The 22955-nt window shown below is 37.9% G+C and overlaps 1 protein-coding gene across 13 annotated transcripts in view; it reads left to right on the top strand.

Moving 5' to 3' along the window:
* C17H4orf33 (chromosome 17 C4orf33 homolog) overlaps positions 1-22955 on the top strand; it is a 90541-nt gene that overhangs the window by 2916 nt on the left and 64670 nt on the right. For 3 of the 13 annotated variants that reach the window (XM_060401019.1, XM_060401018.1, XM_060401020.1), the window contains exons 1-3: positions 625-687; positions 6941-7130; positions 10130-10190. In XM_060401019.1, the coding sequence (XP_060257002.1) occupies positions 6950-7130; positions 10130-10190 (242 nt within the window). In that variant the 5' untranslated portion in view covers positions 625-687; positions 6941-6949. Of the gene's footprint in view, positions 1-624; positions 4603-6940; positions 7131-10129; positions 10191-12932; positions 12985-13219; positions 13420-15105; positions 15373-15954; positions 18415-22955 lie in introns of those variants that run through there. The other 10 variants (XM_060401014.1, XM_060401013.1, XM_042234338.2 and 7 more) reach the window with 9 other exon arrangements.

Here is a 22955-nt window from a genome sequence, read left to right as displayed (position 1 = left end):
GAATTCCATGGACAGAGGAGCCTGTGGGTTCCAGTCTATGAGGACGCAAAGAGTTGGACACGACTGGGCTACTAACACACACATGCACACAATCTTTTTTGAGAGTGTACTCTGCCCCATGTACATTAACTCATTTATTCCTCACAAAACCGTGTAAGGTAGTTGCTATTTTTAAACTTTTTTACAGTAACTTCCTGATAACAGTTGAAATTTGCCTGAATTTGGATTGGAATTCACTCAGTCTGGTCCCAATGTTAGAACCACCATGTTAAGACCTCCCAGTGGTAGAGGATAATTTACAGCTAGGATAATATTATTTACAGCTACTGTAATATAGTTTACACTTTTTGCTTACATAGGCAGTTAGTCTTTCGTTACTTTAAGTGAATTATTGCCGCACATGTTCTATTATACTCTAAATGAGATATAGTTGCTTTTTAAGTTGTGCAACAATTGTAAATACTGCTGAGTTTCCCTTCCTTTTCTTTGTAGAAAACCGCTCAAACTTCTGTGGAACAATTGAAAACTTTGAGCTGTTCACCCGTAGTCCTTCAACAGGTGTCTGCGCTTTATCGGCTAAGCCCCGCCCCCAGAACGTGAGGGCCGCGGGGCGGAGCCTAGGGCGCAGCGCGCTCCGCGTGACCTGGGCCGCCGGGAGCTAGCCAGTGGCGCACTGAGAGCCCACGGGTCTGTGTTCTCTTCTTGTTACGCTTTCTCCCCTCTTGTCATTCCTCTCACCCGCTCCCAGTCTTGTTGGCTTTTCTCTGGCAACGTACTTTTCAGCTGCTGGTTCTGGCGGCCGTTTCTTCCCACTCTCCAGGCTGACTTCCTCATTTCTCCGTCTCTCTCTTAAATGCGTGGAGGAGGTGGCAAGTGGTGGTGGGGTGAGGACGCAAACTGGGAAAAAAAAATATCTTACTGTAGAAAACTGAAAAAAAAAATTTCGTGAATAGAGGGTTTGGAAATTTTCCTTACAAAATGTTTTATTAAGAAAACACATTTTCCATAACTTCCTTCTTTTATCCTTTGTTCAATTTTTTTTTTTTTAATCCTCTCTAGACTCTTAATGCTCCCGGGTTCTGTCTCCATTCTCATCGTTCATTTCCTTTTTAAGATCTTCGCGTAGTAGAAGTATGAAAAGAATTATTTTTTACTTTTTGATAAGACTAATTTGAAGACTAGAAGTTAAAATGTTAGAAACTACATATTAATAAACATTCATTTTAAGAAAGTCTACACAGCCAACATTAAAATTGTATGTTAGGGTGGTGTGCTGCTTGAATGAATGCATTCTTTCAATAATATTCCTGATATTCACTCTGACTTTTTAGAAATGTTCAGCTTGCAGAACGTGAGGGAGACAAGAGGTAGTCACAAAAACGTTTGAGAGATCCAGCCTTAAATTAGACTTTTTTTAAAAAGCATTTTAGATTATTTTTGAATAGTAATTCGTGTCTGTTTTAGTGTAAAACTCAAGTAGGTTAAAAAAAAAAGTGATACAGTGAAAGTAAAACTTCCTCAGCTATCTCAGGTCCTCCAAAAAAGGCAATTACTGATACACTGGTGTCTCATATATGCTTCCTGAGATAATATATGCATTCACAAGCATGCATGCAAATACTCTCCCTTTTTATTAAGTAAATGTATACTTTCTGGACCTTGCTTTTTTAAGTTACTATATCTTAGCTGGTATATATAGAGCTGCCTCACTTTTTTTAACTTTTGTGGGCTATTTCATCGTATGAGATAGCATAATTTATTTACCAGTCCTCTACCTGTGGGTGTTTAAGCTGCTTAACAATATTTTGTTATTCTGAACAATGTTACAACAAATAACTTTATAGAATGTCATTTTGAATGGGCACAGGTGTAATAACTCCTAGAACTAGAGTTGTTGAGTCAAAGGTTATTGGCATTTTTTGCTTTGATAGTTACTGAGGGATGCTCTTTACTGCGTCTGTGCCAGTTATGCCTGAATAACATCTTGATTGTTTCTCAGTGTCCTCATTATCATGGCATTTTCAAACTTTCTGATTCTTGACAATATAAATGAAAAACAGTAATTTATTGTTTTAGTTTGCATTTCTATCATTAATGAGATAGAACATTTTGTATTTCCTGTGTGCTGGCTATTCATACTTTTACACCATTTTTCTGTTGATAAGATCTTTTCCTTATTGATTTCTAGAAGCCCTTTAAACATTAAACAAATTAGTTATTTATCTCAGTTATGAGTTGCAAGTATTTTTCCCAGACTGTCTTTGATTCTGTAATGGCAAGTTGTTATTTTTGTGGTGGAGGAAGATGGACTTTTGCTTTTATTTTTTAAATGCTTACATAGCCAAATGTGTCCGTGTATCAGTTTTTTTTTCAAAATGTATTCTGGATTTGGGGTTATATTTTAAAAAGTTTCTTTTCTACTGTAAGATTATATTATAAAAACAACCTCCCGATTTTTTCTTTCTTGTTTTTATGTGATTTGATTTATGTTTAGTTCTTTGGTTTTTTTTTTTTTTTTTTCCCTGCTGTGCTACTTGTCTCGTGGGATCTTAGTTCCCTGAGTAGGAATCAAACCCAGGCCCTGTAGTGAAAGCACAGTCCTAATCACTGAATGATGCTAAAGCTGAAGCTCCAGTACTTTGGCCACCTCATGCGAAGAGTTGACTCTTTGGAAAAGATTCTGATGCTGGGAGGGATTGGGGGCAGGAGGTGAAGGGGATGACAGAGGATGAGATGGCTGGATGGCATCACCAACTCGATGGACGTGAGTTTGAGTGAACTCCGGGAGTTGTTGATGGACAGGGAGGCCTGGCGTGCTGCGGTTCATGGGGTCGCAAAGAGTCGGACACGACTGAGCAACTGAACTGAACTGAACCACTGAACTGCCAGGAAATGCCCTAGATCTTTGATTCATTTAAAATTTAGTTTGGTGTAGGGATCCAGTTTTATTAAATTGAACTGCAAAATGAACCAGTTGATAATGGGTGAGTCTTGATTGATTAGCTACATAAGAACCATTGCCAACTCCCCATAGACTTCTGTACAATATTTATCCAATACCTGCTATGGTGCCTGAAATAAAATGCTACTGCTAAGTCACTTCAGTCGTGTCCGACTCTGTGAGACCCCATAGACAGCAGCCCACCAGGCTCCGCCATCGCTGGGACTCTCCAGGCAAGAACACTGGAGTGGGTTGCCATATCCTTCTCCAATGCATGAAAGTGAAAGTGAAGTCGGTCAGTCGTGTCCGACTCTTCGAGACCCCATGGACTGCAGTCTACCAGGCTCCTCTGTCCATGAGATTTTCCAGGCAAGAGTACTGGAGTGGGTTGCCGTTGCCTTCTCCAGAAACAAAATGAGTAACTAATAAACCTTTGATAAGCTAATTTAAAAGGAAGTTTCTAGATATGAAATATTATCTTAGTTATTTGCCATCATATTAATATATAGTGTTGAAAAAGATAATGATACCCCAGTACAGTTGATTTCTCCTCCATAAAATCTTAGAATCATGAAGTTTTAAATCCAGAGACTAGAGCAGTTATTCACTCCACAAATAAATTAGTAAGTTCTTATTATTTACAGGCATTCTAGCTCATGGGGAGAAAATAAACAAGTTGGTCATGTAGTTTTAAGTGCTGTGAACCAAAACAGAGCAGTGTATGGGCAATAGAGAATAACAGGGAGTGGAATGCTTCTCGGATGCCCAGCAGCCCAGGTCATGAAGGACACTGATAAATGAATCGTCTCTACTTCATATGAGCACATATGCAAACAAAGAAAATAGAAAGGTTGTGGGGGTTAAGCCACCATGAACCTGAGTGTCCCTAGGGAGTTGAAAGAAAAATCAATTGTCTCTGTCTAGGTCCAGTATTTTCTTTAGATTATAAACTAGTGGGCAGGACTATGCTTTTTAGTTGATTTTGTTGTATTATGTACACTTGATGTATTTAAGCAGATTAACAAGTTGTTTTGATATGAAACTAACGTCATTTTATGCAATTTAAGTCAAAATCGTATTCTGAGTTCGGTCACTCAGTCTTGTCCGACTCTTGCAACCTCATGGACTGTGCAGCATACCAGGCTTCCCTGTCCATCACCAACTCCCAGAGCTTGCTCAAACTCATGTCCACCGAGTCGGTGATGCCATCCAACCATGTCATCCTCTGTTGTCCCCTTCTCCTGCCTTCAATCTTGCCCAGCATCAGGGTCTTTTCAAATGAGTCAGTTCTTTGCATCAGGTGGCCAAAGTATTGGAGTTCTGGCTTCAGCATCAGTCCTTCCAATGAACATTCAGGACTGATTTCCTTTCAGGTGGACTGGTTTGATATCCTTGCAGTCCAAGGGACTCTCAATAGTCTTCTCTAACATCACAGCTCAAAAGCATCTGTTCTTCAGCACTCAGCTTTCTTTATAGTCCAACTCTCACATCCATAAGTGACTACTGGAAAACCATAACTTTGACTAGATGGACCTTTGTCAACAGAGTAATTTCTGCTTTTCAATATGCTGTTTAAGTTTGTCATAGCTTTTCTTCCAAGGAGCAAGCCTCTTTTAATTTCATGGCTGCAGTCACCATCTGCATTGATTTTGCAGCCCAAGGTAATGCTGTTTCCATTGGTTCTACCCTTGGTCATATCAGCCATGGCACTCTTCCCTGCTAGTGGAAGTCTAGCTGATGTTTCTTGCAGTAATTCACAAATAATATTCAAGGAAACCTTAGAAGAAAAGGAAGAAGGAACCAGTGGAAAGACTTAGATTATCACTACCTTATGCTGTCAATGAGAGTAGCTCTGCTTTCATCATTTATTTATCTTTCAGCCAAGATGACATTTTGCAGTAATTTGAAGCCACAGTCTTACCACGAACCAGCATATGTGCTTGGAAGTGATAGGCTATTTTTAGGAGCACATCACTGCATGTGGTTTAATTCCATTTATAGATAGAGATGATGGCCTACAAGAACTGGGAGTTGAAAATTCCCTGGTGGAAACCCACTGATTAGGATAGGCATCCCTTTAATGTATGCAGCGTTTTGGTGTGTTTGGATATGGTAATTGTATGGAGAATGAGTGAATCTACCAAAACTTCATAGTCACTGAGCTATGTTTCACCAGGATTGTCAAAAACTGTCAAGCCCTAAGTTAGGAGTATAGCATGTTAGTGCCAGAATCAGATTTAATGAGCACTTCTAACATCTTGATTTATTCTTTTTCCTCTATGCTGCAAGAAGGTACTGGTACCAAAATTGGGAATAGAGGGTAATATATTTATTTTTAAAGAGTGTGCCTTCATATTTCAACAGAAGAAAATAAATTTATTATTGAGGCATATTATCCCATGCAAATCAAGACTGAATTCCACATATATTAGAGTCAGTTTATACAGTCTTATCACTCACTGAGCTTATTTCAATGATGTATATAAATTGCTCAACATATCCTCTTCTAAAGTGCTATTAGCTGCAAATGGCTCATGATACCGTAACTATATTTTTGATTTTAGAAGTTATTAAAATTTGTTAGCATATAGTGAAAATTGAGAAAACTACATACTTTACAAAAAGATTTTTGTTTGAAGCTCTTGGATTCATTATCTGACACACAGCTTATATATTTGGATCTCCCAATGCTGGGCATGTAGTAGGTACTTAATATATATTTGTTGGAATAAATTTACTCAAGTATAGATTTTATGAAGCATCACATTGTATACATTAAATATATACATTTTTTTGGTCAGTTATACCTCAGTAAACGTGAAAAAAATGTCTTGAAGCAAATTTTTCAAAATGTAGGACTTTATTATTTGCAATAAAAATAACATGAAGCAAGGAAATAAGTCTAGATAAGTCTTCGGATAAGTCTAGAAATATCATCATTTACTCATCAAGATTTTCTTTGGGGCAAGAAATAAGGACCTAGTATAATTTGGGGGGATCTGTCACTCCTAAATAAGGTTTCCATCTATTTGCAGATTTCTTAAATGTCTTCATCTGGGAAAGCATGGCTGACATTGGTTCAGTTTCTTGATTTACTAGCTATTTGATCTCGGATATGTCTTTTTCTTCATTTGTAATATTTAATAATAGTTTCTCTACAAGTTTTTGTGAAATTAAACTTTTATAAAGTGCTTGATCCATAGTGTTCAACAGAACATAGTTTTATTAATTTAACACTGTGCCCTTCTGTTTAATGCTTAGAGTAACAATTTAAAATGAAAATACTGCTTGTGTCAGATATACTTTGTCTATTTGAAAGTTTAATGATTGCAGATTTTGTTACCATATTTCAGTTGGAGAGAAGGGATTAACCAAGCATGTGGTCATTTAACACTTGAAATATCAAAGATTGAAAAGGCTAAGAAAAACCTTACTCTGAGACTAAGGACGACAGTGTTAAACTTTGCCAATCTTGAAATGCTTGAAACCCCTCCCTCCATTTTCACTCCAAAAAGGAAAAGAATTTTAGCCAAAAGAACAATGTTAACAGCAATGCTTATTTTCATTTATACAGATTTCGAAAAATCAAATTGAATTTTACTGTAAAGATCTTAATTCTCAGGCAATCCAGTAATTCATCTGCACACATTACAGTAAGATGAAGAATGGCATATAAACCTATAGTGCTTACAGTTTTAAGTAAATGAACAGTTTGCAATGGCTTAGTTACAGTTCTTAAAAATTAATTTGATACACTCTTTACAAGGTAACTCGAGCCAGATCTAGTCTTAACAGTTTTACATCCAATCACCTATTATAATAGAATTCCATATCCATGATTTACTACAACATGAATGGCCTTTTGACTCTCAGAACCGTGTTCTTGTCACTCAGCTGCCTTCCTGCCTACTATTTGGCTTGGAAATTTTCATTTCATTTCTTTCTAAAGGAAACATTTGTAAATTGTTAGCTTTTCTTCTTTTTTTTTGCCCCACTTAGAGTCTTTAGATGGATTTTAAAATTGAACACACTTGGGATGGGTTTCCAGTGAAGCATGAGCCAGTGTTTGTCAGGCTGAATCCAGGTGACAGAGGAGTGATGATGGAAGTCAGTGCTCCATTTTTCAATGATCCTCCATCCCCACTAGGAGAACCAGGAAAACCTTTCAATCAATTGTGGGATTATGAAGGTAAGTAGAAGTGCTGTATTTTATTGCAAACATAAATCTTTTTATAATAACCTCTCATAGAACTATTATTTTATCTTGCTCTAAGGAAGTGAGTGCTTCTGAGCCCCTGACACGTGCAGTTTTCTGATATTTCCTACCAATCTCTCATTCTGACTTTTTCACCATTACCTATGGACTTCGGCTATATAACTAGAACAGTGAAAAATGGCAATTACAAATCCAGATTTTTAAATTGCTGCTATATTTCCTTCCTTTGTGTCTGTTACCTATTTTAAGAAGAGTTCAGCATTCCTGTTTTGTTTTTAAGTATCTTCAAATGGCTACTTTAACCTTATAAACCTTCTTTATGGAAGCTTTGGGGTGTTTTACTTATTATAAAAACATCATCAACTTCAACATGAAGTATAGTTTCTATTTTATACTGGCAAATAATCTCACACATCAAAGGGAGGCTGAGAGACCTGCTGTGAAGTCGCAGTTTCAGGTTTGCTGTATGAGCACCTTCTAATGAACCCTAATTAAGCTACCAAACTTACCTTTCTGAAATAATCTTTAGATGCCATTTCCTAGATAACAGATCTTTACTATCCCTGAGATAAGGTTCAAATCCTTCCCCTAAGCTTTCATGGTACTTGTGAATCCAACTATCATTAAACCAAAAGCTCTTAACTTCCTAAAGGCTGATAGTCTAACCTTTCGGTCATATTCTCACTCATGTGCCTTTTCTCGTTCTAGCCCCATCCTTTGATACATATCATTCACAGTCTAATTCAGGTTCCATTTCTTCAAAGAAACCTTTGATGACTCTTCTGTCCACAGTAACATCTACTTTCTCTATACCATTTGTATAGCATGCACTTTGTTGGTGTTAATTTATCACATCTTAAACATATATTGTTTTTTATTGATATAGAACTTGTATAGACCAACTTCCTGATCATGTTAGTCACTCTCACTAATGTGAGTTATATACTGGAGGTACTATAGACACTAAACAAATCCTAAACTCAACTAGTCCACTTCTCTTAAACCTACTTCTTTCCCTAATTGCCCAATCTAAGTCAATAGCACCATAATACATCAAATCACCAAATAAAGAAATGTGATATCTTTTCAAGATACCCATCTCTGTCTCTATATTTGGATTAAGTCCTAGCAGTTTCACCTCCGAAGTGTTTCTCTAATTCAATATCTCTTCTTCATCCTACTATCCTTGCATAGGTAAAAGACTTTAAAAGGAATAATAAGACTCACTGAATTGTTAATGGAACCATATCTTAGATTATTTTATTATTATAAAAATAACACATGGAAAACTAGAAACAACCTAAATGTCTATCAATGAAGGATTGTGTTAATCATAACATTCTATAGAAGAATACTATGCAGCAATTAAAAAGAATTAGTTATCTATATGCTGTGAACTTGTATGTGTGTGTATATGTGAAGAAAGCAAATTGTAAGCAGAAAATGAGTCTATAGATACAGTTTTTTAATCTATGCAAGTAGAATAGATTGTGGAAAGGCAGAAGTCTGACAGGTTTTAGAACAAAGTGGGAAGAAAAAGACTTTGACTTTTTATTTACATATATGTTTATATTGTTTTGATAATAAGCATATATCACTTTCAAAATTCTCTTAATTTTTAAAATAAGCATTCTCAGAAAATTCCAGGAAATTGTAAAGAGTATTCCACTTGTCAGAGATAAACAGCCGTAACATTTTTGTACATATTTTGCAGGCCTCTAAGCACAGGCATATGTGCACATTTTTGTTTCATGTACACTTGCTTATTGCTCTGCAGCTTATCAAGTATCATTGCTTGTATCCTTCGTACATCAAAACTACTTAACTGTATATTTTAATGACTGAATTATATTCTATTACATGGAATACACAGATTTCATTATTTTTTTAACAGCTCTCCTATATAATGTGTGCTTAGTTGCTCAGTTATGTCCGACTATGTGACCCTATGGAATACAGCTGGCCAGGCTCGTCTGTCCCTGGGGATTCTCCAGGCAAGAATACTGGAGAGGGTTGCCATTCCCAACCTAGGGATCGAACCCAGGTCTCCCACTTTGCAGGCAGATTCTTTATCATCTGAGCCACCAGGGAAGCCTCTCCTATATAACAGGTTTATTTATATATAACAGGAGGTAACCATTTAGACCATTTCTTTTGAGTAATACTTTGATAAATAGCGTGTTACTTCTTTTCTCAGTTGTGTGATTATTTCCTTAGGATAAATTCCTTGAAAAAGATAACTAGATCAGAGTCTGTGATAATCTCATTTCTTTTCAACCTCACCAGCACTAGGCTTTATTAATATTTTTATTTAATGGCTATCTGATATGGTTTTTCCAGTAGTCATGTATGGATGTGAGAGTTGGACTATAAAGAAAGTTGAGTGCCAAAGAATTGATGTTTTTGAACTGTGGTGTTGGAGAAAACTATTGAGAGTCCCTTGGACTGCAAGGAGATCCAACCAGTCCATCCAAAAGGAAATCAATCCTGAATATTCATTGGAAGGACTGATGCTGAAGCTGAAATTCCAATACCTTGGCCATCTGATGCAAAGAACTGACTCATTTGAAATGACCCTAATGCTGGGAAAGATTGAAGGCAGAAGAAGGGGATAACAGAGGATGAGGTGGTTGGATGGCATCACCAACTCAATGGACATGAATTTGAGTACACTTCAGGAGTTGGTGATGGACAGGGAGGCATGACGTGCTGCAGTCCATGGGGTCGCAAAGAGTTGGACACGACTGAGCAACTGAACTGACTGACTGATATGGGAAAAAAAATGATTTATTTTTTATGTATTTTTTTCTTACAGGCAGTGTCTAGTTTTTATTTTCCTCTTTTCCTCATAGTGATACAACTTTAATTAAAGATAATGTATTAATTCATTTATATTCTAAAGATATAAACAGATTATTTATTGTTGAAGCAAAGTTAAATTTCTCTATATGTCCTATCTCTGTTTTCAAAAGTCGTGGAGGCATTTTTCTTGAATGACATAACTGAACAGTATTTAGAAGTGGAACTTTGTCCGTAAGTATAAAATATTTTTTCTAACTCATTACTACATATTTTGAACACATTATTTTATAATTGTAAATCATATAGATTAATAAAAGCTCACTAATTCTAATTCTCTAATGAAGTTTTCTAATAAATTTGAAGGTTATTTTGCAAAATGAAAAATTCTCATAAAACAAACTCATTATTTACACTGTAAATTTGCTTTATTATATATTAGCTATTTAGAAATAAAGATATAATGAACTTACTTTATGAAAATGATGACTGTGAAAATGATAACTTTCTGAAAATGACTTTTTAGGGGATTTTTTTAACTAGGTTAAACTTTAATCTTATATATTACATAACTATGTGTTCATGTGTTCCTCCCTTTATTCATCATTCATTTGCTGAGTATATACTATGTCACTTTGTGTGCCACATATTAAAACTAAATCACACATGGCTTTTCCTAGACTCAAGAAAAATATTAACCATGGACTCTCTCTGTACAAATTTAACTGGTCCTTGGGAACTGTCTACCTGGTTGGCAGTTTTCTTTCCTCTAGATGTCAAAAAGTAAATTTATGCCTACCTGTTATCTAAATTGTAAGAAAAGTTAATATTTAGAAATGAAATATTTATTTATACACCACTACTATTTTAAAATGACATTTCAGTACTCCTCAGCATTGGTTATCTTGCAGTCTTTGTCCTTTTGTAGACTAAGCAGAGTCCCAAACAATTGATTTAAATGAGATTTTGGATACAATTTTCTTTTACTTTGGTTTCTTGCTAATATTAGATTTCTTGCTAATGTAACTGTTTGCAGTTACAGTTTTTCAGAAGTACTCTATATCTTTGTTATCCTTCAAATAACATGTCAGAAAATTTTTTGAGAAATATGATTATCATAAACTATAATGTGAAGTAACAAAATTTCCCCATATGCATCAGAAAGCTAAGGCAAATAGGTTTATAACTTGTATGGAAGGTTAGTCAAGAACTTGAATCTGCTAGAATTCTTGAGCTACATCCTTAGCTTAAATTTGTCAGATAGTATCAGTTTATTTTCATAAAGTAATGACTTAGCACAAAATACATTGAATAGCTTTATCTTTTGTTAGAAAATTATGCAATAACCATTGTGTATAAAATTAATTCTAAAAGTTCAGTTTTAGATCTATTAGGACAGTTAATAATCAATAATCTTGGTTTTGCTTCAGGCAAGCAACTCCTCTGACAGTTAATCTCTAGGAAAGCAATTTGAATATGTTTGAATTTGTAAGGCCTTTTATTGCTCTTAAGATATTCATATGGTTGCATAATAACAATAAAAATAAGCAGAGAACTTTTAAATGGAAAAGAATACTTGTTTCTCTTAGACTCATTTCTTGAAGGAAATCCTTCTGGAAAACTCTCAATAGACCATTTGTGCCAAATGTTTAGATACAGTCTTTTACAAAGACAGTAAATTTGCTTCATGTAGCTATTTGAAATCCTTTGATTCTTACTGACAGGGATAATCCCAATTATGCTCTCCTATTAGAATTTTCTTGTGGGGATATGTTGTGCTTCTTTTTTAAAATGGACATCACTGGGATGACCCAGAGGGATGGTACGGGGGGGGAGGAGGGCGGAGGGTTCAGGATGGGGAACACGTGTATACCTGTGGCGGATTCATGTTGATGTATGGCAAAACCAATACAATATTGTAAAGTAATTAACCTCCAATTAAAATAAATAAACTTATATTAAAAAAATTAATAAAATGGACATCAGTGTCAGAACTAATGGTAGAAAGCAGGAAAACACAACAGGCAGATGGAATGAGGACAATTGTACTGGGAAATAGTTAGAAATTAAAGTCTTCAGCCTGTGAGGTAGTTTTAGACAACCTATATTTTTATTTTCTATCTCCTAAATTAGCTTCAAGACAGTTTTCTTATAGAAATAACGTTTTAAAAAGTTGTGGAATTTTGACCTGGAAATTGGTGCCAGCTTCCTTTAGGATACTTTACTTTTCAAAATAAGTTTTCTAATGAACTCCAAATATCCCGCCCATTTTTCATACTGTGTATCGTCTAACCGATTGAAATATTTCATTTCTTATTTAAATAATATAAGGAAGAATCTGAACATGTGTAACTTTATGCATTTGAGGGCACTTGCCTGGGAAATGTGGAGAAGGCAATGGCACCCCACTCCAGTACTCTTGCCTGGGAAATCCCATGGACAGAGGAGCCTGGTAGGCTGCAGTCATGGGGTTGCTAAGAGTCGGACACGACTGAGCGACTTCCCTTTCACTTTTCACTTTCATGCATTGGAGAAGGAAATGGCAACCCACTCCTGTGTTCTTGCCTGTAGAGTTCCAGGGAGGGGGAGCCTGGTGGGCTGCCGTCTATGAGGTCGCACAGAGTCGGACACGACTGAAGCAACTTAGCAGCAGCAGCAGCCTGGGAAATAAGTCATTTCTAAGTAACTGAACATGCTAGGTCTCCCTGTAATTATCTAGTATGCATATTGCGTCCTTTAATTATTTGGAACTTAGTCACAAGCATGCACATGGAGGACGTCATGGCACCTGACTCCAGTATTCTTGTCTGGAGAATCCCATGGACAGAGGAGCCTGGCAGGCTGCAGTCCATGGAGTCACATAGAGTCAGACATGACTGAAGCAACAGCATGTGCACACACACGTGGAAGACGGGAAAGATAGTGAAGAAAATAATGATCGTTTCAAACACTCATGAAAGATTTTAAATTTTACAGCCATGGACAGCATTTGGTGCTTTTACTTTCTGGAAGAAGAAATGTATGGAAAGTAAGTAAATGAAAATATGAGACAAAATCCTTAAGTGTACAGGGTATATTGTTACTGTTGCTGTTCAGTTGCTCAGTCATGTCTGACTCGTGTTCATGGGGAATTACAACCCACCAGGCTTCTTTGTCTATGGGATTTCCCAGGCAAGAAAACTGAAGTGGGTTGCCATTTTCTTCTCTAGTTTAAAGTATAAATATGAATATACCTTTTTGTGTTTCAAATGTTGTTTCTGTAGCAAGGACTTGATCTATCATTCAAAGTGTCTAGAGGAGAAGCAAAATGGGAAGGCAGTGCTTTTATTCCTTGGAGTTATTTTCCACCAAATGTGACAAAATTCAATTTATTTGCAATTCATGGATCAAAAGATGAAAGAAGCTATGAAGCTCTTTACCCTGTACCTCAACATGAGCTGCAGCAAGGACAAAAACCTGATTTGTAAGTAGAAAATAAATGAAAATATGTCCCAACTGTAAGAGTTTTTTTTTTTTTTTTTAATTAATTCGTGGTAGGGTAGCAGTAACATTTTTTGGTTAAAGAAGACACATATAAGCGTAGTCTTATATGTGTCTCTCCACTGCTGTCAGTAGAGCACTTAGATTTCCACAATAGTGTGAGAAGAATCTTCTTAGTGAGTACTATAGCAGTTAGTGTTGAAGTACAATTGCAAATTTATTTATGATCCCTTTCAGAGGCAAATGACCAGAGGCATCTGTATTTCCTGGTGTGAGCAGTGGGTTAATAAATCTTTTCTTCTGCTGAAGAATCTGACCTTAAGTTAACTCTCTAGTTCTCTTCTCCTGGTCACCTCATGAGGATAAAAATGTCAGCTGTATTTCTAGGCAGTATAGATGGGGACAGCAGGGCTTAGAGATTTCCCTTTAATAGTAATGTACCCTGAGGGGACCCTGGAAGCTACTCCTAGAGAGTTACTACAAGAAATACTATCTCCTGTGGGGCAGCAGGCATAGAAGCTAAGACCTGCAAATTTTCCATTTAAGTCTGATCCCTTTGCACCTGAAGCCATCACTTAAGGAGAATGTAGCCCCCATCCAGTCTTAGGAATGCTACATGGACTGCTGCAGACACTACCCACTCAGAGGAAGGAAAGCCAGACACTGTCCTGGGGCAACCTGAGAGTACTCAAGTGGCCTTTGAGAGTCCCGCTCTATTGAGTGTACTCAAGTGGCCAAGGTAGCCTGGTGAGTCTGCATGTTTAGAAAAGCCTAATAGAGACATCCTAGGAGAAGGCAATGGCACCCCACTCCAGTACTCTTGTCTGGAAAATCACGTGGACGGAGGAGCCTGGTAGGCTGCAGTCTATGGGGTTGCTAAGAGTCGGACACGACTGAGCGACTTCGCTTTCACTTTTCACTTTCATGCATTGAAGAAGGAAACGGCAACCCACTCCAGTGTTCTTGCCTGGAGAGTCCCAGGGACAGAGGAGCCTGTTGGGCTGCCGTCTATGGGGTCGCACAGATTCGGACACGATTGACACGACTTAGCAGCAGCAATAGAGACATCCTAGTGGGCTTTGCATCATGGTAGACGGATTTCCCTAACTTTTACCCTTGGCAAGTGCTGCACTGTCTCCCTTGCCCTTCCTGTCATGCTGTTACTCTGCTCTACTTGGATTTTTATCTCTTCACGCCTGTTCCTTTATTCTGCCTGAGATATTTTCCGTTTTCCCCCTTGCTTTTCTTCCAGGTCCTGACCCTTTCTAATCAGCCTCTTTCTCCCTTCCTTTCTTTTATCCTTCGATGTTGTTTCCTAAGCTGCTTAGTCTGGATTGACAGTTGTGACTAAAACTGGTTCACCTTGGTCAGGTGGGCAGAGTGGGACAGGAATCTAGATGCCACTCACTCAGGGCTTTCTTATCAAGATAGCTTGTTTCTCTGGCTTCTCACAAGCTGATGCACTCCTGTATTTGGGCTTCTTGTTTATAGGTTATTGGATGCTTACTCTAGGTAAAAGTGTGATTATGCTGTCGGCTAGCGCAGAGGGTTTTCCTTTAGAGCTGAGTTCCACTGCAGCATGTGAGCTAAGCCTGGCTCTCCTCTTTGCATGCTCAGTCGCTTCAGTCATGCCCAACTCTCTGTGACCCTGTGGACTGTAACCCACCAGGTTCCTCTGTCCGTGGGATTCTCCAGGCAAGAATACTGGAGTGGGTTGCTGTGCCCTCCTCCAAGGGATTTTCCTGATCCAGGGATCAAATGCCGTCTCTTACATCTCCTGCATTGGCAGGTGGATTCTTTACCACCAGCGCCACCTGGGAAGCCCCTCTCTCCTCATTGCTAAGCCGCTTCAGTCGTGTCCGACTCTGTGCGACCCTGTAGATGTCAGCCCACCAGGCTCCGCCATCTCTGGAATTCTGCAGGCAAGAACACTGGAGTGGGTTGCCATTTCCTTCTCCAATTCTCTCCTTATTAGGCCACAGTAAAAAGCTAATAGTTAAATGGTAGTAAATCCTAGGAGTTAAATGATTATCCTAGAAAGAGATAAAAAGAATTAGATTTAACTCTCTTTTACATAAATCTGCCTTGCTTTGGCAAAGGAGTCTATCCTTTAATCTGTTAAGCTGAAACTTTTAAAAAGCAATTGTTTGTATAACTGATATAAATCATATCAGAGTTTGAATATGAAAATATCTGTGAGAATATAACATGATTTGTTTAAGACTAGATGAAATGAGTCAGGTTTTGACGGTTGATTTTTATTTGTCCCTTCAGCTGTGAGGGAGCTATTTGCAAAACTGAAAGGAGAGTACTTTGAGATATGGGTGAATATTTTCAGAGCTGAATGTTTGATGGCTAGAGTAAGAAAACTGTACATGTGAATACATCTTACCTTTGAGGTTCTTAAAATAGAATGTTGTCCTATAATAGATATGACAAAATAAATAGCTTCTCAGGACAGATTTTTCACAAATATATAATTCATTTCAATTCCAACTATCTTTTTCTTTGCATGTAGCCATCGTCTGGAATACTTCAAGTCTTTCAGTTTTAACACACTGCTTGGAGAAAAGTGGAACCAGCCAGAATCAGACCTGTGGCTGATAGAGAAACCTCATGTGTAGGAGTATAGTAGATGACTGTATCAATCATTTCTTCTCTATATCCTTTAATGTAAACCAATAATAATCTCTTTCAAGATATCATGAACACATTTCAACAATAAATATTTTATGGAGGTCAGTGAAAATAGAGTATTTCTGTGGTAAATTGTGTATGAATTAACAGGAAAGTAGAAAGTTCAGATATGATTTTAATTGTAAAGTGAAAATGTTTCTCAGTCACTTTGTCCAGGAGCCATCATGTCAAGGTTCTACCATCTGCCTTGCATCACCATCACCCCCAAATATCCCTGACTCAGTCAGCCCAAATCATCATTTCTCTTCCCACTTCCCTAAATCTCAGCCAGCTTGTAACTGAACATCTTATTTGCACATTTTTGAACTCCATTGTAATATAAATTCTTGGACTTCCCCAGTGGTATAATGGTTAAGAATTTGCCTGTCAATGCAGGGGTCATGGGTTCAGTCCCTGGTTGGAGAAGATTCCACATGCTGTGGGGCAGCTAAGCCTGTGTACCACAACTACTGAAGCCTGTACCCCCTAGAACCTGTGCTATACAACCAGAGAAGCCACCACAATGAGAAGCACTCACCACTAGAGAAAACCTGTGTCAGCACTGAAGACCCAGCACAGCTCAAAATAAATAAATAAATTTTTTTGAAGTAGTACAAAGTTGGAGGATTTACTCTACCTGACTTCTAGACTTATTAAGCTTCAGGGTTGAAGAAACTTTGATCTTGGCATAGATTTAGATAGATATATCAATGGAGCAGAGTAGAGAAACCAGAAAAATAACTACATATGGTCAGTTGATTTTTTGACAAAGGGAAAGGATCATCTTTTCAACAAATAGTTTTCCAGTTGGGATAACTGGGAAAACATGAAAAAAAAAAAAATCAGTTTACCTAAGAACCTACAGAAAAAATAAAATGTGAATGGTGAAATAAAAAAGGTTCTAGAAAAAAGATCTTCATATCTTGGGGTAGAAAAAGATTTTCTTCAAACAGGACATAAAAAGCATTAACTGAAAAGGAAAAAAAATGAGAAATTGAACTTCCATCAAAATTTAAAATTTCTGTTCATCAAAAGTTTCCATTAAAGCAAAGAGGTAGTCTGGCAAGTCCACTCCTGAGTATATATCTGGGGGAAAAAAATGGAAGCACTAATTCCAAAGAGTACACATACCTCAAAGTTCATAGCAGCATTATTTACAGTTGCTGAGATCAGAGGCACCCTAAGTGTCCATCCGTGAATGGATAAAGACATGTATAAATGAGTACTAGAAACACATGGAGTAACAGGCAAATTTGGCCTTGGAATATGGAATGAAGCAGAGCAAAGGCTAATAGAGTTTTGCCAAGAGAATGCGCTGGTCATAGCAAACACCCTCTTCCAACAACACAAGAAAAGACTCTACACATGGACATCACCAGTGGTCAACACTGAAATCAGATTGATTATATTCTTTGCAGCCAAAGATGAAGAAGCTCTATACAGTCAGCAAAAACAAGACCGGGAGCTGACTATGGCTTGGATCATGAACTCCTATTGCCAAAGAGACCATTCAGGTATGACCTAAATCAAATCCTTTATGACTATACAGTGGAAGTGAGAAATAGATTTAAGGGACTAGATCTGATAGAGTGCCTGATGAACTATGGACAGAGGTTCATGACATTGTACAGGAGACAGGAATCAAGACCATCCCCAGGAAAAAGAAATGCAAAAAACCAATATGGCTGTCTGAGGAAGCCTTACAAATAGCTGTGAAAAGAAGAGAAGGGAAAAGCAAAGGAGAAAAGAAAAGATATACCCATTTGAATGCAGAGTTCCAAAGAATAGCAAGGAGAGATAAAGCCTTCCTCAGTGACCAATGCAAAGAAATAGAGGAAAACAACAGAATGGGAAAGACTAGAGATCTCTTCAAGAAAATTAGAGATACCAAGGGAACATTTCATGCAAAGATGGGCTCGATAAAGGACAGAAATGGTCTGGACCTAACAGAAGCAGAAGATATTAAGAAGAGGTGGCAAGAATACACGGAAGAACTGTACAAAAAAGATCTTCACGACCCAGATAATCATGATGGTGTGATCACTCACCTAGAGGCAGACATCCTGGAATATGAAGTCAAGAGGGCCTTAGGAAGCATCACTACAAACAAAGCTAGTGGAGGTGAAGGAATTCCAGTTGAGCTATTTCAAATTCTGAAGAATATTGCTTAAGATATGCACAAATGCATTTCCTTGCTGTATTGTAAATTGTTCACTACAGTACCACTCAGATTCTCTCTTCTTGCCATTTAAATAGATTACAAAAATAAAAATAAAAATAAATAAATAAATAGATTACACAATTCAAGTATTTATTCAGGTGCTTTCTCATGCTTTTGCTCAGCTCCAGTATAAGTCACACTCCACAGGGAAATATACTTTTTATTTTTAGGCCCCAATTACGTTCTTTTTACATTATTATTATTTTTTTTGCTAAAAAAAAATAGTTAAGTTTTTCACTTCATTTCTTCCTTCTTTTAAAAATACTAGGCTTTGGTGGCCGAAGATGGTGAGTATAATTAATTAATCTGATATTTGTAAAGAAAAAGGTTGCAAGTGGTGGAGCAATTGCAGTAAGCCCTCAACACTTCTATTTATGCCTCAAAGCCCATGTATCATCTCTACTTTCCATTTAAGTTTCCATAATATATTATATATATATTTATATATTATATATATATAAATATATATATGCTGTATTGTGGCACTTTCCAATTTAAGTTTCATAGTATATAATGTTGCTGTATTATAGCACTTACCCACTATGCTAGGAAACTGTCCAGACCTATCTCCCATCTTCTCAGTCTAACATTTTACTCCAGCAACCAGTTGGATTCAGCACACTGACAACATCCTGCATCATGGTTTTGCTGCTGCCCTAGCTCATGCGAACACCTGCAGGAACCCACTTAGCCAGTTTCATGCATAGAGTACTCTAGATATGAGAGAGAGCTCACACCATATGGTACACCTCTTGACCAAGAAGGATGGGAGTAGGTGGATAAATCCCTCAGATGACAGTTCTGAGGTCCCTTCCACATCGCTCTGTAGAAGACATCTATAGGGATTGCACTCCAGTTGCTCACTGCTGCTGCTAAGTCGCTTCAGTCGTATCCGACTCTGTGCGACCCTATAGACGGCAGCCCACCAGGCTCCCTGGTCCCTGGGATTCTCCAGGCAAGAACACTGGAGTGGGTTGCCGTTTCCTTCTCCAGCAGTGACCAAATAATAGCACAAACTGCCTCATTTCCTGTTTTGCTCTTCCTTGCTCCTTGTTCCTGTTTGAGATTACTTTACCAAAATCAACCCACTTGCAAGCCCTTGTTCCAAATCTGTTTTATGGGGAAGGTAGGCTAAATCAGTTGTTACTTAAAGAGACCCTTGGAAGTGGTCCATCGAGATGGGAATCAGGAGCTCTTATCGTTCATGGGGCATACAGTGATAGGGACCCCATTGGTATTAGTGATGATACCAGAGTAACATCACAGTTACTAAGACTTTTTTACTGGTGGTAGACTGGCTTGAGGAGCAGGTGAAGGTCAAACATCAGTGTAACCGATAGCACTTGGCATAGAAGCAGTGGTAATAGTAGGGACTAGGAGCTATTAGCCACTTATTATTTTGTTTTTAAAAATTTGGACATTGAAATAATTTTATTTGCTATTTCTCCATTAATAAAAAGTAACAATTTGGAGGAGATTTTGAGAAGATGGTGGATTAGGAAGAACCAGGAATCTGTCTCCCAATCTAGACAACAGTTGTACCAGCAGAATTGTCTGATATAATGGTTTTGAAACTCTGGAGTCTATTGAAGGTGAAGTTGACTGCTGTCTGATAAAGGCTTTCAGCTCACTTCAGTTCAGTTGCTCAGTCGTGTCTGACTCTTTGCGACCATGGACTGCAGCATGCCAGGCTTCCGTGTCCATCACCAACTCCCAGAGCTTGCTCAAACTCATGTCCATCGAGTCGGTGATGCCATCCAACCATCATCCTCTGTCGTCCCCTTCTCCTCCTGCCTTCAATCTTTCCCAGCATCAGGGTCTTTTCCAATGAGTCAGCTGTTCCCATGAGGTGGCCAAAGTACTGGAGTTTCAGCTTTAGCATCAGTCCTTCCAAAGAACACCCAGGACTGATCTCCTTTAGGATGGACTGGTTGGATCTCCTTGCAGTCCAAGGGACTCTCAAGAGTCTTCTCCAACACCACAGTTCAAAAGCATCAATTCTTCGGCACTCAGCTTTCGTCACAGTCCAACTCTCACATCCATACAAGACCACAGGAAAAACCATAGCCTTGACTAGCCGGACCTTTTTTGGCAAAGTAATGTCTCTGCTTTTGAATATGCTGTCTAGGTTGGTCATAACTTTCCTTCCAAGGAGTAAGCATTTTTTTAAATTTTCTGGCTGCAATCACCATCTGCAGTGATTTTGGAGCCCAAAGAAATAAAGTCTGACACTGTTTCCCCATCTATTTCCCATGAAGAGATGGGACCAGATGCCATGATCTTCATTTTCTGAATATTGAGCTTTAAGCCAACTTTTTCACTCTCCTCTTTCACTTTCATCAAGAGGCATTTTAGTTCTTCTTCACTTTCTGCCTAAGGGTGGTGTCATCTGCATATCTGAGGTTACTGATATTTCTCCTGGCAATCTTGATTCCAGCTTGTGCTTCTTCCAGCCCAGCGCTTCTCATGATGTACTCTGCATAGAAGTTAAATATGCAGGGTGACAATATACTGCCTTGACGTACTTTTCCTATTTGGAACCAGTCTGTTGTTCCATGTCCAGTTCTAACTGTTGCTTCTTGACTTGCATATAGATTTCTCAAGAGGCAGGTCAGGTGGTCTGGTATTCCCATCTCTTTCAGAATTTTCCACAGTTTATTGTGATCCACAGTCAAAGGCTTTGCCATAGTCAATAAAGCAGAAATAGATGTTTTCCTGGAAATCTCTTGCTTTTTTGATGATCCAGCAGATGTTGGCAATTTGATCTCTGGTTCCTCTGCCTTTTCTAAAACCAGCTTGGACATCAGGAAGTTCACGGTTCACATATTGCTGAAGCCTGGCTTGGAGAATTTTGAGCATTACTTTATTAGCATGTGAGATGAGTGCAATTGTGTGGAAGTTTGAGCATTCTTTGGTATTGCCTTTCTTTGGGATTGGAATGAAAACGGAACTTTTTGAGTCCTGTGGCCATTGCTGAGTTTTCCAAATTTACTGGCATATTGAGTGCAGCGCTTTCACAGCATCATCTTTCTTTCAGGATTTGAAATAGCTCAACTGGAATTCCATCACCTCCACTTTGTTCACAGTGATGCTTCCTAAGGCCCACTTGACTTCACATTCCAGGATGTCTGCCTCTAGGTGAGTGATCACACCATTGTGATTATCTGGGTCATGAAGATCTTTTTTACAGTTCTTCTGTGTATTCTTGCCACCTCTTCTTAATATCTTCTGCTTCTGTTAGGTCCAGACCATTTCTGTCCTTTATCGAGCCCATCTTTGCATGAAATGTTCCCTTTGTATCTCTAATTTTCTTGAAGAGATCGCTAGTCTTTCCCATTCTGTTGTTTTCCTCTATTTCTTTGCACTGATCACTGAGGAAGGCTTTCTTATCTCTCCTTGCTATTCTTTGGAACTCTGCATTCAAATGGGTATATCTTTTCTTTTCTCCTTTGCTTTTCGCTTCTCTTCTTTTCACAGCTATTTGTAAGGCTTCCCCAGACAGCCATTTTGCTTTTTTGCATTTCTTTTCCATGGGGATGGTCTTGATCCCTGTCTCCTGTACAATGTCACGAACCTCCGTCCATAGTTCATAGGTACTCTATCAGATCTAGTCCCTTAAATCTATTTCTCACTTCCACTGTATAATCATAAGGGATTTGATTTAGGTCATACCTGAATGGTCTAGTGGTTTTCCCTACTTTCTTCAATTTAAGTCTGAATTTGGCAATAAGGAGTTCATGATCTGAGCCACAGTCAGCTCCTGGTCTTGTTTTTGCTGACTGTATAGAGGCTCCTTTATACTAAAAAACGGGGAATGCAGAGTTAAATTTCTTGTGACAGCTATCACTGAAATATCTGTTAAACAGTATATCTGATTCAATAGTACACTGAAAGCAGAAGTTTCTAATAATGCCCTAAGGCACTGGAGTGCCTAACGTATATCTTTTGAAGAGATAGCTTTGCAGATATAGGAAACCAAACTATAAATGGAACAGTTCTGAGTGGTTAAAAAAAAAACAAGGTGCCAAATTCAAATATATGTTTTTGAATGATCTTTGAAAAAATATCCTGAACAAAAAAAGACAATACCACAAGTAGTAACCTTTAGTATATATTGTAGAAACCCAAGTGTCCTATATTATTAAAATAGTCCTGGTTTTTCTCCTAACTGCCTGACTTTGTGCTAGTCTTTTCATTAAAATTTCTAATGTTTATCTTTCAGGAACCATATATTTAGTTTTGACAGCAGTCTCAAGGAGAGTCATATGGAATGCTTATTTTTAAAGTTAAGAAAACTGAGTTTCAGAGACTAAACATCTTGCCTAAGATCATAGAGTTAAGGAACAGTGGATTTGAACCAAGGAAGTTTGATTCTAGAAACCAAGCACTTGTCAAGTATTCTACAGCCTCTGTAGTCTTAAGTACACATCTAAGTAAGGCTACAGAACTAATTTCCTCCCCGATTCTATAAATAAACATAACACAGGAGGAAAAAAAGAAGTCCATAAGCCCTTCACTTTTTTGTGGTACACTCACAGAGAAGATGGGTATCCAAGTTACTCCTTTGTAATAAGCCACTTGCTAAGAGAAACACAGTTTTCACCCTGGGTCCCCCTAGGGTA

Source organism: Ovis aries, chromosome 17 (assembly GCF_016772045.2).
Source record: "Ovis aries strain OAR_USU_Benz2616 breed Rambouillet chromosome 17, ARS-UI_Ramb_v3.0, whole genome shotgun sequence".
Lineage (NCBI taxonomy): Eukaryota > Metazoa > Chordata > Mammalia > Artiodactyla > Bovidae > Ovis > Ovis aries.
The sequence above is the reverse complement of the archived record's forward strand: the minus strand, read 5'-3'. Positions and strand labels throughout refer to the sequence as shown.